Source organism: Tachypleus tridentatus, chromosome 6 (assembly GCF_004210375.1).
Source record: "Tachypleus tridentatus isolate NWPU-2018 chromosome 6, ASM421037v1, whole genome shotgun sequence".
NCBI classification, from domain to species: domain Eukaryota; kingdom Metazoa; phylum Arthropoda; class Merostomata; order Xiphosura; family Limulidae; genus Tachypleus; species Tachypleus tridentatus.
Window position 1 is genome coordinate 78413766 of NC_134830.1, and position 20825 is coordinate 78434590.

At 32.1% G+C, this 20825-nt stretch overlaps 1 protein-coding gene across 1 annotated transcript; it reads left to right on the forward strand.

Annotated features, from left to right (window-relative positions):
• The first annotated feature begins 2133 nt into the window (after positions 1-2133).
• Positions 2134-17499, forward strand: LOC143252869 (mediator of RNA polymerase II transcription subunit 30-like). The gene is made up of 4 exons (XM_076505661.1): positions 2134-2348; positions 6633-7009; positions 7444-7608; positions 14562-17499. The coding sequence occupies exons 2-4, from the start codon at positions 6686-6688 to the stop codon at positions 14673-14675; spliced, it is 603 nt and encodes a 200-aa protein (XP_076361776.1). The 5' UTR covers positions 2134-2348; positions 6633-6685; the 3' UTR covers positions 14676-17499.
• The last annotated feature ends 3326 nt before the right edge of the window (positions 17500-20825 follow it).

Here is a 20825-nt window from a genome sequence, read left to right on the forward strand (position 1 = left end):
AATGTATAATTAATTTTGTTAATTGTGAGATTTATGGGACCACAATGGCACTGTGATCCTTACTTTCTGAGGTATCAAGTGGAGTTTCACTTGAATGAAATCCATAGAAAACAAGTTGACTGCTCAATTACCATAGTTTAAGATAGATCATGCCATCTATTTGGAGAGTCAACAACTTTAAAAAAACTGAAAATTAGAGCCAGGGATTGAAAAACATAGTTTAGCTCTTTGTGAGTGGTTGGTTTCTGGTACAGAGAGGCAGAACGATGAGCTGTGTTTGGCATCTAATCCATAGATCTCTTCAACTCCAGAAATCCCCATGATCCTTGATCATTCTGGTAGGATATCTCATGTTTTGAAAATGCTTTTAATTACTCCATATATCTTCATCCTCATCATTAAGTGCTTCCCATATCACCTATTGGTGAATATTGTCTACAGACTACAGTTCTAATCTTTCTTGGCTATTTAAGATTAGGCTTCAAACAAAGCTATGGTGATGCTCTTCTAATTGGTAAAGGCCATGGAGTCTTATATAGAATGCCTCATATAACCTCAGACCTACCAAGAACCACACCTCTGCAACAAATCTCTATCACTTGTATTTCTCTTGTACTGAGGTTGATTATCAAGGAAAAAAAAAGTTAACCAACTAATTGAAGTACACCAAACACTGGCAACTCTCATTCCTGAGTTTCAGCTGTAAAAGAAGGTAGGAACCAAAAACATCAGCACTATTTCTCCTAGACCTGAAAGTTCTCTTAGAAACCAGCTCCCTACAATGACCACCTCTCCCTTCAAGTTGCAAAGAATACAATTTCTGAAAATAAATGGTTTTCAAACATAATTACTAAAAGGTTTAAGTAGAGGGTGAGACAAACATCTCACACAACATCAAACTTCTACAATAATGTACCCTATAGTCATATCAATAAAAGTTTCTTGTTTCCATTCATTCTGTGGTTTTTAAAGTAACACTGATTTTCCCTAAGAGTGAAAATATAATTCCACAGGTTAATCTGTAACTATCAAGTTTGCAAGAACTAAGAATCTGAACACAAATGCATAATTACAAAAGTAATCTTTAAGCACAAACAAATTATTTGTGATTTTATGAGACAAAATGGTCTTTGATTCACTTTTAGTGGAGAGTTAGATATGAAAAAGTTCTCTGACATAGTAAATCAACTAACTTAAATAAGATTGTTTGTTGTTATGTTGAATTTTATGCAAAACTACTTATGGATTATCTATGCTAACTATTCATAACTTTGAAGTGGTAGACTAGAGAGAAAGCAGCTATCCAATAGCACCCCCCACCAACTCGTGGGATGCTCTTTACTAGCAAATACATTGATTAACTGTCACATTACAATGCCCTCATGGCTGAAAAGTCAAACACAGCTGGTAATTGGTTTTCATCATACAATCTAGAGATCATAAGTTGGTTGTTCAATTTTTAAAATGACAGACTGCTAATTTCTAACAAACCTTAAGAAAGGTTATAAAGTAAGGAGATTACTTGACTGCCAGTGAAAAAGGCAACTGTCTAAAATCACAAACTAAAGTTGAACTTGCAGTTATTTTATCAAAGGAAGACAAAATATGCTACTCTAGACAAATGATGTAATACAATAGGTAGATAGAGCATAATGATTTAATTACCTTCTTGACCAACATGCTTCATGCAAACTTCACATATATTAGTAAAATTAACAAATATATAAACATTAACCACACACTCACAATTCCATAATTCGTTGTAAAAGGGTAGCTCAAGAATTGGCGGAGGCGACGACTAACTCCCTTTCCTCTAGTCTTTCACTGCTGAATTAGGGGCAGCTAGCGCGCATATAGCCCTCCTGTAACTTTGTGCGAAATTCAAACCAAACTAATACAACATAAATCTCAGTGTTATTAATTTCAATAATAATGGAATTAGAGGGGAGGGAGTCAAAACAGAAGAATAAAAACAACGAAACACGATATTCCAAAATCAAACCACTTCTCAAGATCAGTAGCAATAATGAACAATAACAATATATTATAAACTAATTTATTTACAAGGTCATGGGAAGTGTTTTAGTTAAACGAAGTTACATCGTATACAATTATTACCATAAATGTCCCCTAGTGGCACACCATTATATCTTGGGGCTTACAACTCAAGAAACTGGGAATTCAAACGCATGGTGGGAAGAGCAGAGAGAACAAATTGAGTAGCTTTGTGCTTAATTACAAACCGAAAAAACTACTGTAATTCCACGAAATATTTTACAACGTTAATTTGTACGTCACCAGAAGAGAAATATTTTATTTTCATAAAACCAACGTGTTCTAAAAAGAAGGTGAGTTAGCGCTTTAAAACGGAAACTTTTTACTGATAATTGGATTAAGCGATAGAATGAATACTGAATAAATGATAAACAAATCATAACAAAAGTAGAATTCGCTATCTCACAAAATCAAGCAATTCAAATTTGATATCTTCGTTACCGTAAAGTGAGTGTAGTGTAAGCGTTTATAGTCTGAGGGTAACAATTTATCACCGTAGATTAAACAATTCTATTTTAGTATTTGACGTGCTGTATTCCTATTGTTTTCAGTGTTAAAGAAAAAGGCTGGCAATTTATCTTATTCGTATTTTTTGAAAACTTACAAAGTTGTCTATCATTTTTTTACCTCTGCACCGTTTCTAAACCACAAAAGAACCAAATCAGAACTTAGATTGTTAAGTATTGTTCGATAAAGTCAGTGTGAAACTAAACGTAGATTGTATGTAACATTAACAATTCAATTTAATAAGACGTTTTTTAGGTATAACAATAAATACTAAACGTAATTAATAAAAATAACAATTATAATTTACAACATGATTGAAATTTCAGTTACCTACACTCTGTGTAAGCTTAGGATTAAATTAAAAAGTATTCAAAATTAAGTACTCGTTTATTGAATTTTGTACGTCAACACTGTAATCAGTATTAGTATTATATACATTTAGTCATTTTGTTATGTGGGTCTGGTAGTTGTGGAACTCAGCTTTTAACCTGCAGGTCACAGAATTGAATCCTATTATCACACGTGTTAAATCCTTCATTTGTGTGAGCATTATAATATGAGGATCAAATAGAGTAACTCAAGAGTTGGCTATTGGTAGTGTTAATTGTCGTCTCTCTAGTTTATCACTTATAAATAGGGGATGGCTAGCACAGATATTTATGCATGTAATTCAGTAAATAAATAAATTGAACTAGGTGTTAAATTGTTTCTGAACCCACTAATTTGTTGATTAAGGGTTTCTACTAACACACGTAATATGAGTCTCACAAAATGAAAAATGTCGTGAATGTTGCTGTTAATTCTGATGATTACTGTTGTGAATTCCTTGTATGCACTTCAGTCTTTAATACAAAATATTAGTGTTTTAACAATTTCTTTTTATAAGCTCTGTATGTTGAGTGTTTATAACAACCATAAAACATTAAATTATTCAATGTGGTACAATATGTGAAATGCATCAGCAATGAATGTTATCAAATGAGTCAGTAATTTTGAGGTTAAATGTTATATAATTTAACAATACTTTATGTTATTAATATTTACTTACCAGAATCCCTCATACTTTATTCCCTCCCTTCCCTATTGAAACTGCAAAATCGTATAATCATCATAACGTCCAGCACTGAAAAAAATTAATGCTTATAACTTGCTAGGTTGAGCATTTGCCTGGGAACATTAATTTTGAGGATGCAAGATTGTAGTTTCAGCCAAGGTATTTAATCCATGAAGGCCATTCAGTATTCTAAGCATCTCAATTTCTTTTTAAAGCTTGCAGTGTTCAATGGCATTTATTTGATTTCTGTTAGTTAAACCATTTGAAGTTTAATACCCTCAGTTTTGGTTTGTGTTTTAGTGAATGTTCCTAAAGAAGCTGTTAAGTGAAATGTTGAGTGTCTAATGAAATATAAACAACATTCTGGTGCTATAAGCTTGTTTATTTCTTGTCTTCACTACTTTTTGTCCAGCTTCTGCAAAACATAACTTCCCACCCTTTCAAAAACAGGTACTACTCTGGCTTATAAAAAGTTGGATTAAAAAAAAAACTGCCAACCTCAATTTTCTCACTAATCTGTAAAACCAGGAGCAAACTTTGAACAATGTGATGTGAATATATCTATACAATGTCACTAAGCATAAATTTTACTTTGCTACCATTGTAATGTGTCGTATTGTGGAGTGGCTTCTTTTGGATTATTTGGTAAAAATAATATCAAGTTCAGTCTAGGTAACAATAATAAATTAACTTATTTCTTCAATAAATGAATAACATTTATAAGAAGATGCATTTACTTGTAAGTCAATTCAAATATAATTCAAATAATGTTTATCAGAACTTTCAAACACAAATGTACATCTAACTTGCAAATAATCAAAATTTACTTCAATAATTTTAGTCATGGGTATATAGATTAACCCTTAGTGCTACTACTAAATTGATTTGCTCAATAATCACAGATTACTCATTTTCTCATTATGTGAAATTTTTAGTTAATAATGTCACAATCTTTATGTAATTACAAGCTTCCTATAATAAACACAAATCTAAATTAAGACTGAGAGTATAGTTCTCATATCTTGATTACAAACACTTGGATTTTGAACTGTAAGAATTTGTGACTTTGGCAATCATGTTACATGAAGTGTTACATTGAGTATTTTTAGATCAACAGATGCCATTTTTGATAGGACACTTGGAATTACTAGGATTAAGAAAGTTTCACTTACTATCTATGGCAGGTGAATGAAAATCAAAGGAAATAATTTAGAAATATTTGACTATGTCATAGTTTAATTTTCACTTACCTTTGATGATGATGATAAGAATATATTAGATTGAATAAACAATTCTTTTATTCTTATGTCCAGCTGTTGATTTTATTAAAAAGTGCTTAATTTAACTCTGTTCTTGCTTGCAGAAAGACATATAAGGACCAAGCATGGACTGGTATCATAGTATTCAGTAATAATCATACTTAATTGGACATAACTATGAAATTTAATGGTACTGAGTAATTTTGAAGTCCTTTAGGTATTCCTTAATCTTAATTATTATATTACTTGTTGAACTGGCAAGTGTTAGCAGACAAATCAACTACTTGTGATTTTTATCTGCATATTAAATAGACACCAGGTTATAACAGTGATGTTAATGAAACATTGATGTTTAGATTGCATCAAATGTAGGTATGAAATGATTGCCAAATGCTGGATTTTGACATAAAGTAAAAAAAAACTCAGAGTGACCCCTTAGAGTTTCCTGCTTTTCTGTATTAAAATAATTCTTAAATATACACATTGAAAAAATAAATGGAGTGGGTGATAGATTAATGCCCAAAAAAGAGTAATATAAGAGTTGTAACAGAGTTGCATGAGAAAAGTAAACAGTTGATTATTTGGTGGAATTAAATCAGTTGCATATAGTATAAAAACAGTAGTTTTGCACTTTGCTTTTTCAAAAGTTATATCTACCTAATGCCATGAGATGCTCACTAAAAACAATTTTTGGAATTTCTGAACAATGTTTAGATGAATGGATGGTGGATTAAGTTAACTGTGTGATGCATGGTTGATTAGTTGGCCTGGTATTGTGTGTCTTGTCAGTCTAAAGGTACCGTATTGTTGTTACTTATTGGAAGTTGTAGCTAGATGTAGCTGTGTACTCTGCTGAGGTCTGAAGTATGTATAATGTTTGATAATGTATATGTAAAGGAATAGTCAGAATGAGGGTTGTCTGCTTATAGGATTTATGTCTATGGCTTTGTTGCTAGAACACTGACTTCAAAACACTAGTACAAGTTAATTGTCCCAGTTTCATGCCCAGTGAAAGTGTGGATGTTTCAGGATAATAATATTATAGGAAGCAAAATTATGCATTACGTATGTACTGTAGACTTAATTTCAGTGTATAATATAGTGTAGAGACCAACAGTCATGAAATTGGTATGAATAGATAAAAGTTCAGAAGTTATTTTGACTGCCACTTTTGTTTTTTTCCATTTTCTTTGGTAACCCACTTTTTTATGTACAATCTAATTTTTTGGGAATTATGTACATTTGTTTGTTACATGCCAGTACCAAATAATAGGTGAATCTTATGTTTCCTCCATATTCTTTAACATAATTGTGCAGCTGTGACAGAAGTGTTGACCAAACTCATTGCTATAAACATTTCTTTCAGTATTGTATCACCTTATAACAGTAATGATGATGTAAAGTTGTATATCCTCAGCTGTGGTTTAGCTTTATGAAACAAAGAAAGATATTTTAAATGTGATATCTATGTCAAAAGACTTCTCAAAGAATAAGCTTTTAAGTTAGGTTCTTATGAATTAAGTGGAAATATTTGCTAAGTATGTGAATGGATTATTTTATGTAAGGTGAAATTTTGTAAGGGTAAGTAATTGCTTTCTTTAGTCATTTTTCAAGTGTGTTATATGTCAAATACATGTAAAAGTCCCAGAATTGGTTATTGGTTTTATGATATTACTTAAAACAGTGTAAGTAATGAACATTATTGCTCTATTATTGATAACACGAGTGTAGTACATAAATAATTTTGATATTTTCAGATTTTTCTGTATGATAATCAACAAATGTAACTTACTCCAGTGGAAGAGAAAGAATGGCATCCCCTTTTCGGCATTCAGTAGGCCGAACAGACCAAACCTATTCAACAACACAACAGTCCTACCCAGAACCTTCACCTCAAGGATTTGGTGGAATTACTGGAGGACCCCAAGGAATTGGACCAGTAGTGCCTTCAGATCAGGCATCTATGGGTGATAGTGGAGGGACAAGTTCACTGAATGCAGGTCCAGATGGTGGACAACCTACTCCAACCCATCGGGATGTTAATATGGCCATTTTATGTCGGTTAGGTCAAGAAACTGTTCAAGAAATTGTTTCAAAAACAACAGAACTCTTCCAAATTTTGAAACTGCTACAGGTTTTGTTTTTGATTTTTAAATGTCAAAAGGACACATTTATAGCACTATTATCTTTTGATTCATGTAGTCAACATTGCACAATATATATATATATGTGTGAGTGTTTATACTTTCATTTACTTTAAATTAGTTTTGTACACCTGAGGTGTGGCTTGATCATTTATACAATAAAATGTTATGTGTAAATGCATTCAATAATCACAGAACTCTTAATTAACCATGGTTGAGATATCAGCCAGATTTCTAAACTTCATGGAATTATCATCATCGACTACAGATTACATGTACATGTAAGAGTGTGTTAAATGTACTTCAGTATTAATAAATAAACTCAATGTTTCTTAAGTTTGTTTTGTTTAACAACTATCTATAGGAGTAATGCAGGCTTTAATGTGCAGCTGAAACTTTTTCTTTTTCATTTTGTTTCTTACAGCCACCAAATGGAACATTACAAAGTATGACAGGTCAGGAAGAAAGGAAACTGAAACTTCAGGAGACTTTAAAGGCAATTGCTATTATGTTCAAGAGATTAAGAAAAATCTATGATATATTCACTGAAAACTCTGCAGAATTAGAATACACGCACATTGATGTTCATGTAAGTACAGCTCTATTTTCAATGACTGAACATAGGATAATTTAATTTTATTGTCAATATTTTTTTTGGAGAGGGGCTCCTTTTACTCTAATATGTGAATTTAATAAGTTCAGGGATGGAAATTACTTTTATCATATTGCATTTTTTTTGAATACCCAATTCAATATTTTTGATACCCAGCTTGTGTTTTGATGGAATATTTCACATTTTAAACCAGGTGAACAAATGTGTTGGTTATATTATAGCACATGTTTCACTTAAAGATTGTTCCTCATAAAATTACAGTTTTTCTTGATATAAATGTCTAATAGTGCAAACATTTGTTTCTCACTGCCAGGTCCCCTGCTTTGACAGCATAAATCTATAGATTTACAATAATTTAAAATCAGGGGTTTGATTTCCCCTCAGTGCACACAGCAAACAGCCCAATGTGGCTTTGCTATAAGAAAAGCTCATTGCTAACCATGAATTTCTACCTAGTTCCATGTATATACCATGTGGTTCAGATGCATTTAAGTAATCAAACTAGCATGTGACAATCCTCCATCAAAAGGAGTGCAACACATCCTCCTCTTGCAGCTAACTCTCTCTGTGAAGTTGTACCCACTCTTCACTTCTTGATTTGCTATAACAGTGTTAATACCTTGTGCTTTATTTCACTTTTTAAGTGCATTTTGAATATTTTCAGTTGCTAATTTTTGCAATTCAAAGTGTTGTTAATAATCAACTATTGAGTTAGAAATTTATTTGCTTATGAATTCTATCCTTCAATTACAGGTAGTCACTCAATATTTTTAATTCACCATTTACTATGATTATAATGGCTACTGATGTTCAACAGCCCATGATAATGGCTGCAGGTGTGGCATCACTGGTGGAGAAAATCTCAAGTATACTTTGTTGGAAGATTTTCTTTTTCCTGTAAGCTGAGAGATTTCCTAATCAATGAACAACACTGTTATTGTCTAGTGACTTGGACAGCTTTCCCTCTATCCCTTTGCTGTGCAGGCTTTGTTGACATATGCATCTCTTCTTGCCCCTCCTAACTTACTTGCAAGATATTTTATCAGAGTCTTTTCTTAGATCTATGAACTTTGGTGGTCTTTAGAAGTTTTGTTTTGAATCATCTAGATTGCATATTTTACTATTTTCCCTTACTTTCCATTGTCCCAACCTCTTCCTTTTCCAGTTTCAAGTTTCTTTGACATTGTCTATAGGTCATACTGTTGTTCATCTTCACCCTGTTCAACCTCAGCATTACCAATGATTACTCTATGGGAGTCAGGCTTGCTTATTTCTCAGAAGTGTGGAAGACTTATCACTGATCTTTGGGTAAAGTATTGTAAGGAAGACTCTTCTTCCTTTTCTTTACACACCTTCCATCTTTTCCCCTGTCCTAGTTCCTTTCTGTCTTTAGGATTTTATTTCCCACAAGTCCTTCACAGAAGCAGTTCAAGTCCTTCTCATCAAGGGTGCCATCAGACAGGTTTTTCTTGTGCTTCTGTGATTATTTTCCTGACATTTTGTCTTTCCCAGGAAGATTGGGGATTGGCATCCTGTGATTCATTTTTCCCATCTGAATTGTTTCCTCAATTGCTGTGGTTCTTTGAAATTGTAAATGTTTCTCAGATGGGCCTTTCTTTCAGGGCTTTGTATGGCACATTTAAATGGTGTTACACTTGTATCCACATTACTATTGCTCATTCTTTACATTGTTTTCTATGTTTCATCCACTAGGATCATGTTTATCAATTCTGTCATTTTTGGCATGGCTGGCTTCTTCTCCCACCATCCTTTGCAGAGTGTTTCTCTCACACCCAACTTTTCCTTAGAGAAGTTGATCAGGTGGGTTGGTTTATTATGATGGAGAAGTTTGTTATCCATTCCAGTTGATACCTTGTTCATCTGAGAATGTTTTTCTAATTTGTGTCTCAGTTAAGCCCATCCTATTCTTATTGATCTGTGATTCCTGGAGCTTTTAGTTCAGAGGGCACTATCAGCACTTTCTCTCTTGTGTGAGGGATTACTTCTTTTTCAAGAGTTGGGCATCACTGGAGACACTTATCTCTCTGGACTATGGCCACGTATTCCCTGAAATGGGTACACAAGGTCATTGCACCTCAGTAGGGGCCCTCTTAATTTATAGATATCACCTCCTGATTTTTTTATGCTGACTTGCTCTTGTAGTTTGACAGCAGGATAAAATGCATGCTGAATTATACAGGAGTTTGTCTTCCCATTAACCTTTTGGTACTTGTTGGTGTTTGTTAGGCTGTAGTTCACTTTCTGTCATATATGTAAGGGAAGACAGTTATGATTCATTCTCTTAACATAATGGTTGTCTTTTATCATCACCAGTCAATGAGGTGAAATCTATCCTGGTCATTGTGTTCCAGAACTCTAATTTCCTCTTCTGGGCTCACAGCCATCAAATTCATGTTGCTTGCTTATCACACACCAGGTGTCCTCAACCCTGTCACTAATCATCTGTCCAGTCCTGAGGAAATTTTACCCATAGAGTGGTCTCTTGACATCCAGGTGTTCTGATGGCTACATTCTCAGCTGGATACTCCCCCATCTAGGTTCATTTGCCTCATTTTTGAATGCCTAGCTTTTTTCTTATTGGGTGCCAAGTTCCACCTACATACTTTGGCTTTGGCCACAAATCCATTCAGCCAGGATTGGAAGGATCTTTCTTTTATGTATACCTTAGTATCAATTATTACCCCAAGTAATTTTGCTCATCCAATCCACACCATGTTCAATCCTTTTTCTGGCTGCTTTATGGCCAGCTCAACTGTGGTTTCTGTCTCCATTCCATTTCTAGGAATAACATCTGTTACATCTCCTATTCCATTCCCTCCTCTAGTAAACTCACTCATTGGTGCTTCATCCCTTGATTTATTCATAAATGACACCAACACATCGGAATGTTTATCTGATCTAACTTTTATGTTTCCCACATACCATTCATGATCGTATATGCATGCCACATATTTTCCTGGCTGATAATTGTCATTGCTATCATTAGACCCTATGTGATGCTGTAGCATCACTTTCACTGCTACTACCAACAGTTACAACTGTGTACACATCATCATATGATAGCCTTCTCATATACATTTTCTTGGTAGAGTGGGGAATAAAGCTGATATGTTATAGGAATTTTGAAAACAAAAATCAGCTTTGTATCATATTAAGTCTTAGAGCTATGACTTATTACATAAACCAATGTTTTTTATGATTTTGGGTGTTCAGGTGATTTTACTACCTCACTATGCAAATCCTAAGAGAGATAAACATGGTTTGAGACCATTTTGAATTATGTGAGATTAATTCAGTCAGTATAGCAAATTTCAGCCTTCAACCACCATTACTCTTGCAGTTTTAAACAGCCAAAGTTGCCCGAAAATGAATTCGCCAAAAATAAAAAAAAATTAACTAAATTTTACAAGGCTGTAAATCAGAAACTATTAGAGGTATTGGTCTAATCTTTGGCAGTTTTTCATTATATGGGTAGATGAGCACATGTGAATTTTTTTCAAGGCATTCTGAGGGGGTCACCTGGATAATATTTCAAAATCTGGATGATTTGACATTGAATGACCCCAAATCAATCCAATAAAATACCTTCACTTCACTGGTAGTTGTGAGGCTGAGGTTTCTATACAAACAAGAAACCATGTGATATCTACAAATTCGTATTTTTTATGAGTCAAGTCAATTAATATTACATGTACTTTATTTTGATCTCAAATCATAAGTCTATTTTCTTACTTTTTTTTACACATATTAACCAAAAGTTTCCATGTATCTTTGATTATACATTTGTATTAGAACTCAGAAATTTAAAAGTAAAATACTTAGCTTTAATAACACTATTTTTTGTTTATTTTTTTTGTTTATTTTTACAATAAGAAAAAATAGCAAAATTTAAAGACAGTTTAAATTACATTTTTCCATGTATTTGTTCGTGTCCTACCAACAACCTTGCTCAAATTTGTTTCATTTTCAGACATTTCTGCTAAAAAAGTTTTTTGCATATAATGTAATGTAAATGCTGATCAGGTAAGACAGTAGAGGTCTTTTTTGTTTTTGACTGTGAATGAAAGCTGCAATAAGAAATTTTGTTCATAAGGCTGTTTTTGTACACACCCACTCAACAGAAGTTAAAAATTTAAGCTTATTTGTCAGAAAACAGTAGATCCCCTTAAGCTTTTATGAAGTGTTAGTCACTACTAATGATAATGGCAACTCATTAAAAAAATAATTCTGCTTGTCCCTGTTTTTTAAGAATATAAATCAGAAATCACAAGCATTTATCCTATCAGTCCTACAGGTAATGTTGTGAGCTTCAGTAATTTAAGATGTTAACTTGTTCCTGTAAGATAACCCTTCCATCTGAGAAGTTAAGTTAATATAACCTGTGTCTGAACTCTTTCCAGTATGTGAATGCCTTTTCTTAAAAACAAAATTGTACATAATATCCCAAGTAAGGCCTCACTGTTAAATTGAATAAAGATAAATACCTCTTATTACATGCAATAAATGTTTCTATAAATATACCAAAAAATCGAATGTAAAAGTGCATGAAACACCTCCTGAGAAAATAAATTTTAAAGTCTACCTTGAGTTCTATATAATTTAATAATTAACCCAATTTGGTGAATATTAGTTATTGTAACATGCAGTTTCTTAACATATTCTGATGCAGAGATGAAGAGATCATTCTCAACCATACCAAGAGTTAACTAATAACTGGAATAATTTTCTAGGAGAGAAAACACTTGAATACCTAATGCACATCAGCACTGAGTCCTGTGTGCACCAATCTTGAATTAATTGAAATAGCAGGAATAAAATTCAATGATTGAGTGAAGTAATTTTCATGTAGGCCACCAGTGCCTCAAAAGAAGTAAAAGTAAAAGAAAAATTACCTCAGATGATCATATTGTTATTGCTCATATTCTCAATACATTTATGTGTAGTTAAGTAAGATTATATGATATTGTAGATAAAATGGTCACAAACGTTTAATAAGTTTTGTTGTTCATTAAATAAATGTGCATGCCTGTTTTATTCTGCTATTTTTCTAACCATACAACTCAGATAAATTAATTCCAATTGTACAAGAAAAACTGTTATACAATATTCATAAATTACTATACAGGTTTTATATTTTGTTAAAGTTACTACTTTGGAATTAGGGAGTCATTTACATCTTTAAAGTTTTCAAATGATAGATATTGCATTTCAAAAACTCTGTACAGTATGAGTATTAAGGCCAAATAAATGGTTAGTTATATTATTGAGCAATTACACAGGCAACAAATAAATAATATTGAAAAGAAAAAATTACTGTCAAAGTGCATACACAAACAAATAGCAACCAGAAATGACACATCATGTGGCCTGTTAACTGTTTATGTACTAGCAGTATGTTTCTTATAGGTTTTAGAATGATTGTTAATAATCCAATTGTGATTAGTCTAGAGAAGTCTATATCCAGTGGTTGACAACATTTTGAGTATAACAAAATGTAACCCAATTTCAAGGAAAATTATTCACTTCTGTAAAAGTATCTGTCAAGTTTTGTGAAAAATTGTTCATGATGACATACAGGAATTACTGTAGAACAAGTTAACATTTTAAGACAATAAAACCATTGCAGGCCTGTGTTATCAGTCTAAATTGTAAAAATATATATCTGTATTTTGCAACAAATGTAGGCTATGGTAATAAAGACAAATATATGTGGAAAATAATAACACACTTTAGTACACTTATACATACATTTAAAGCAAATAGTTGAACAATTTCAAAATTATCTTAGTTTTTAAAAGGGAATGAAACTTTTAACTTCCAAGATTGTAATAAAACAGGAATCCTGTTTTGTTTAGTGTGGATTACATGTATATGGACTGTGCTTTGAAATATAAATTTAAATTTGTAAAATTCGAAATTATGAAAATATTACATGCAATAAATATGAAGAGTATTAAATGTAATTATTACAAACATTACTTTGTAAGTTTAACAAGTTATGTAATATATTGAAGCAAATTTCTAGTATTTGTATCAACTTGTGTATTATTAACCATTTTTCAATATATTTAATTAACATGATTTATATTGTGTAAAAATATGCCATACTTTAATATCAGACCTCAATAGAAGTATAAAGAAAAATGATAATTTTTCTTGGCTCTGACAGCATTTTCTAACCTTGTAACTCAAATATTTAATACTCAGTTAATTCATGTTTGTTAATTTTTACATTAATGGAATACTATTTTTTAAAATTATTTTGTTGTTGCTAATACTGAGAAAAGGTGTGTCCCAGAAATCTTGGTATGTGCTTTATACACAAGTTAGTTTATTTTCTCATCCTGAAAAAAGATATTAACCCGTTGACTGCCAAGTATTTCAGCTGCTACAATACAACTCTAATGCTTCTTCATTTTATAACTTTTTTGTGATGCCATTTTGGATTGAAAGTGAAACAATCTGTAAGTAGGTCAAATGTATGTATGGTGCTGACATCTAGCGTTGAAGTAGGTATTATTGAGAATGAATTAACTCATCCATGGCACTGTGTTACCGATCAGCTTGGACGAGTTATCTCGTCTATGGCACTGAACAGGTTAATTTTGAATTACGACTAACATAATTAACATAATCAATTGATGTTAAAAATTGATTCATCTTTGGTATTTGTATCTTGATTTTATGTTTAATGATAATTGTTAAATTTGTTTGGAGATATTAATGCCACAATTAAGCTATCAGTGAGCTGTTGGATTCTGTGTGTTATGGTATTAGCTCATTAGTGTTTTCACAGTTATAATTCTTATCATGTAGTATTTATTGTTTATAATACTTGTGTTTTGTGTGATAGGTTGCATAGTTTTTAGAGCACCATATGAATAAAATTTACTGTTGTGTTCATATAGAGCCTAGTTCCAATGAAAGATGAGATGGATACTAAACAAGAAGACAGAAAAGTGACAGAAAAATTGAGATATTTCAATGAAGAGCACAAAGAACTAGTAGAAGTAAGTTTTTAAGCATCATACATAACATGTGTAACATTTTGTGTGTAATAGCTGGGTCACCTGCAAGTTTAACCTTTCCATAATGAGTTTTGAATATATATTTATTAAGTTATATCCCTGTAATATTTTTCTACAATTCCATGCAGTTCCTCTATGTAGCTCTAACATTCTCATTAGCCTGATGTCTCAAGTTCACAGACATGTGCTAATTCATTTTATATGTAACGACGACATATTTCAGCTTTTATTATTTAGTACCAAACTATTGTGTTTGTGTTTCTGTATGATCTTGTGAGGTAGCCTATTTAAACAGACAATGCAGAAAAATATACAGCTGGATTGAATTAAGATCACATTCAAGTCTTGTTGAAGTATCATGAACCACAATACTAGTTCATAATAGGGATCACAAAACAATTTGTTCAAAACTCTAATAAAACATTTGGAAAAATAACACCTTAAAAAGTAGCCTTAGTTATGAAACAACACTCAAAACCTTCCGTTTCAATAGTTAAGACCACCCAAACATTGATAATAAGCAAAATAAGTGATTTCCCAATTTGAATCAAAATTTGTCTGTTCGTGTTATTATTATTGTTTTGTTTCACCAGCTTACAGCAAAATAAGATCGATATACTGAATGAAATGCTGTGAATGGCCATGACCCATTTAGAATTAGATTATTTTTCATTGCAAATTGATTTACATGGTTGTAAATATGTAATAAATGCAATGTTGTTATGAGTGGCAACCTTTGTACTCAACACCTATTTACACAAAATTTCAGGCACAAAGCCACTTGACTGAGTAAATAATTACTTTTAACTGACACAAAACTTTATTTAAAGATATGCTTTAGTTATATTTTGTTTGAAAAGACTGCATTTATACTGATAAAATGTTATAACAGTGGGGGTTATGTCTTACTCTAGGCGTATATTTACCCATTTTTTGTTCATTAAAAAAAGCTAAATACCAAATAATTAAAAAGTTATAATTTAAAATCTACAAATTGGCATTACAAAAAAGTAAACAAACATGGAAGAATGTATACTGCTAATAGATTGTTCTATTTACAAATCCCCATTATGACCCAACTGTAAAATTATTGCAAGTTATATATAAATAATAGTGTGGGATTACAAAGGAATTTTGAAAGAAAGAAAAAATAATACTTTCAAGATTAATTCAATCTTAATTTTATCATGCTCCAAAAATTTCCTATGTCCTTCATTTTCTGCCATAAAAAAGTCTTGGGTTTTCTTAATGTGTGAATTTGTTGGAAACTACAACTTGAGCATTTTTTGGTATAGTAATTGCAAAATGCTACAAGAAAGTTCCCAGTTTTGCAGTTGCCTATTGTTACTTTAATTTGTGGTCTTTATGTGGATTTTCAAGACTATATTTCAGAATGTTTTTCTCAGAGGCTAATTAACATAATATATTTCCTTACTGAGACAATGATGATGATTCTGTCTGTTGTACTTATCTGAAATTGTGATTGCATATTCAGTATTTATTACCTTTGCCACCAAAGGAAGAGAGAGGCTATGTTTTCTAAGTGTGCATCTGTCTATCAGCAAGATTTCTCAAAGGGTTGAATAGATTTGTATGAAAGATTGTGTACTTGGAATTAATTAGTTTTCAAAAGATTAAAGTTCAGGGTCACAGCAAGGGCATGACAATCTAAAAGTTTTTGCCTGTCAACATGGGGACTGCCTTTTTCATGTTATTTTTGCTTTATAACTCAATCAAAAATGATAAGATTTTGATGAAACTTGGTGGACATATGTTGAATATTATTTGTGGGATATACAAGATTGTTTAGTGTGAGAGATATTATGTAATAGTGTAATATTAAATGATTATTTAATTTTTGTAACAAGTATTAACAGTAATTATTTGTAAACCAATAGTTATGATGAATGTTGTTCTATATCTCTGTAAGAGATATTCATTGTGTGTGTAGCTTAACTGTTGTAGTATTGTTGATGTCATCTTTCTTAAAACCTCTAAGATTTTCTTGGTATGTGAGTATTGTTGCATCATAACATCTTCTAGTTTGTTGAAAGTTCCAGGCCACAGTTGGAATGTGTGATATTGGTGTCAAAGTGATTGCAAGTCAAGTAGGTGAATTTAGTCAGCATGTGAGTGATTAGCCTTCATGACTGATAGATTTAAGTAGATTTCACAGTTTAACAGAGATAAGGGGAATAATTTGTCTTGTTGAAGGGTGTTCTGAAGTAATTGAACCTGCCTGTGTGGACTCTGATGAAAAGGAGACCGTTATTTAAAGTTCAGGGTAACATCAGTTAATTATTCACAGATACTAGAGTTGAGAAAGATAATTCCTCTTTACAGTTGGATTCTAAAGTAATTGAATCAGTATGAACTCTTGACAAGAAAAGAGAATTAGAATTTGAGAAAAATTTGTGATTTCTTATTGTGTAAACATTTTTATACATAAATTTATCTTGTTTTGAATATTATTTTAAAACAAGTGGATGGTGTGTTGTCTGTTTATTATCCAAATTTATTGCCACCAAGTCAGACACCTACTGTAGAAGAATCCTAGCCCACTCGTATTTAAAACCTGAGCCAGTCAGGATTATACAGTGGGAAGTGATACCAGAAATAAGTAGCTTTATATACACACAATAGTAGTGGTAATGGAAATAGTGTAGAGATTACAAACATGCTATATAACCATGTCAACAGATTTGATAAATGGGTAGAAAAAGGTGAGCGTCTTTGGCTCCAATATAGTAATCTACAAGATTTTATTAAATAACAAGAAGAACTAGAGAGAGAAGAGTGTGGGTAGAAAAGAGAAAAAGAAAAATTACAAGAAAGAAAGTCTAGAAATAGAGAGAAAATAAGAGCACAAATTGAAATTGCCAAGTTCACTAAACAGAAAGAAGAAAGACCCAAGAATGACATCTTTAGTCAGGGCAAATTAACCCAAGCTGCCCAAATTTGATTAAAAGAAAGATGACATGGATGCTTTCCTGGAGAAATATGAAAGATTTGGCCATAGTCAGAACTGGGACAAAGGTGACTGGGCAGTCTATCTTAGCCTACTCCTGTACCAGATAGACTAAAATGGTCAAGTTTAAAGGACTGGCAGATGTATGGATACATGAACAGTTCATGATAACATGTCAGTTGACATGTCGCTGTTGCTAAAGTAGAGTGCATCAAAAGATATGGATGAGATGCTCAAGCTGGTAGAACCAGTATATGAAAGCCCTTGGAAGGAGTATAACTGGTAAGTTCAAGAATATCCAGTTAATGTTAAAACCAGTGGTTGCTGACCAAGAGGTGACAAGAAGTTAACAGACAAATGAGAAAAAAGATTCTACATTTGTTATGGAATATAGCACATTGCAAAGGAGTGCAAGTCTATCATTAACAAGTAACATCAGAAATATCAAAATAAAGTGAGCAGCTGCAACTACTTACAAAGATAGTACTACTGTTAAGAAACAAGAAAAGGGTGAATGTCACTGTGGATGCTGCTGCCAGGAGAAAACAATCAAGAAAATACATCAGATTCATAGCAGGAAGAAAGTGACGTTTCTTTAATTGATCAATGTGCAACTAATGGTCAGCTGAGATTTGCAAATGGATGAACAGTGCCAGTAGTAATTGGAGCATGTTACAAATATCAAGAGATACCAATAAACAAAGGCTATGTCAGAAACAAGTTAGTGAAGGTCCTATGAGACACTGAATGCAGTAGTGAAAACCAGTCTATTATCTGATAACCACATGACAGCAAGATGTGTCTGTATGTGCTAATTGATGGGACAGTGAGAAAGTTTCCCACAGCAAAAATAAAGGTGGATACTCCATACTGTGTATGAAACCTGTGTGTGTCAAGGCACCAATGTATAAAATGATAACTGGAAACATAGTAGATATTAGAAATTTGGAGGAACTAGACAGAAAGGAGACTGTCATTTGTAATCACTACAAGAGTTCATGGGCAGAATATAAAGATATCAAGCCTTTGTGAGTATCAAAAATTGACATCTTGATTGTAGAGCTAAGGGAGTGGAAGAAAGCTCATAAAAAAGACCATCCTCTGCAGAAGCATTGCACAAGAGAAAGTCAAGCACAATATGAAATGGAAAGAGACTGACAGATCAGAGGACCAGAAATAATATTGAACTGAATCTATTGAAGTGGTTTTGCTGAGGAATTTAAATACATAAAAGTCAGTAAGAAGTACTTGTATAACAAGATGGTCAAGGATTGACATTTTAATATCAGACAGAAAGTCTTAGTTCTGTTAACCACAACTTAACAACACACTCCTCTGCAGTAGAAAGGACCTTTTGCATCACTGCAAGTGATAAATAAAATGCACTATAAAGTGTATAGGATGACTAAAATCTACTGCACCAATCTGTTGAAAAGGTACTTCAAGAGAAAAGAAAGTCTGATGGTTGCAACTATTAAGATACAGAGGGACGTAGCTGTTGTGGCTGTCATAGAAGCAGAATCTGAAAACAGTGACTTCATTATTGAAGGTGAAGATCTGCTAGGCCTAAGACAATTGGATGGAGATGAAACATACAAGGATATCAACACAAATGAGGAACTGACTGGTCAGAAGAAGGAAGAGGTACAAGATCTAGTGTGCCAGTATACAGATTGATTAAGAAAAACAGGCTTCAGGCAACACAAAATCAAGACGAAAACAAAGGATCCTATCAAAGAAAATTCTATTAGAGGCTCTTTGAGAAGAGAGACCAACAAAGTAACTGTAAATGTTAGTGCAAACTATATAAGGAATATTAATGTGTGAACTGAGAAAAATCTTTTTATATAGTGTAAAAAATATTGTCAATATATTTCTTGAAGAGGAGTTATTGTTGGGTATGCAATATTGTTTAATATAACTTATTATGTAATGATTTAATATTTAATGATTATTTAGTTTTCATAACAAAATGTTAAAAGTAATTATCTTTGAGGTGACAGCTATGATAAGTTTCTTTACATAACTCAGTAAAAGTCATAAGGTGTGTGTATACGTAGTTAAAATGTTAATGTCATATTTCTCAAATCCTCCAAGATTTTGTTGCTATAAAAGTATTGTTAGTACATCATACCTTCTCCTAGTTTGTAAAAAGTTTCAGACCCAAGTTTTCTAAAGTAATTGAATCAGTCTGTGTAGACTTGACAAGAAAAGGGGATTATTTAGAATTTTAGATAAAACTGTGATTTTGTATTATGTAAAACATTTTTGTACACAAGTTTGACTTATTTTGAATATATAGTTTTAAAACAAGTGTATTGTGTGACCTCCATTTATTATCCAAATTTATTGCAAATAAGTCACAAACACCTTCTGTAGAACAATTCCAGCCCACTCATTTTAATACTCTAACATTATTTGTCCTTGTCCTACCAGAAGTGGTCAATATCCATTGGTAATGATGAACATATTGACACATTTCCAAATGTTTTGAGAGCTGAGTATGATCAATGCTATGTGGTAGAGATATGTGCTCTAGTTAGTGCCACTGCTCATAGCATTATTTTATATAGTTATTGCTGTTTTTAAATAGTAGGTGTTAAGGTAGCAGTTGTAAATGTTGATAATTGGCAATTTATTCTGCATTTGTCACTGTTCTTTGTTTTGCATGCATTATTTTTGTTGTCTAATTTTAGCAGGCTGTTTAAAATCATAAGTTTCATATGTGTATTATATTTTCTCAAGCTAGAAATCCTATTTTGACTTCACGTGTACAATACTTATAAATTTTATTGAAATCAAATTAGGGTTTTGTAGTTCAATGAAATAATGTATACACTATTTCCATCTTAGTTGTTTTTAAAGAGTCCCTAGTTGTAGATGTGAAAATATAATATTTGCATTCTGATTCAAGTTGTTTCTTTACTTGTTTGATTATCCCTCTTTCCTGTTTTTAAATTAACAATTTTTTTTACTAATCTTATATAATTTGTGGACTTGTAGGATATTTTGTTTGGTCTGGGTATGCGAGTTCAGTGTTTTCTCTTGTTCTAATCTGTTGATTTTTTTAGCAAAATTCTAAGTAGTTTAGGTAACATAAAACTGTTACATGTGACGTCTTTTATGTTTCAAGTTAACTTATGTTTTCTTGTTTTTATTTCCTATGTTCAATATAT

What these genes read in the sequence shown, in the direction of transcription:
- LOC143252869 (XM_076505661.1), top strand. Translation starts at nt 6,686, where the DNA reads ATGGCATCCCCTTTTCGGCATTCAGTAGGCCGAACAGACCAAACCTAT. An exon ending in AAATTTTGAAACTGCTACAG is followed by an intron (nt 7,010 to 7,443) that starts GTTTTGTTTTTG and finishes TGTTTCTTACAG; the next exon opens with CCACCAAATGGAACATTACA. An exon ending in ACACGCACATTGATGTTCAT is followed by an intron (nt 7,609 to 14,561) that starts GTAAGTACAGCT and finishes GTGTTCATATAG; the next exon opens with AGCCTAGTTCCAATGAAAGA.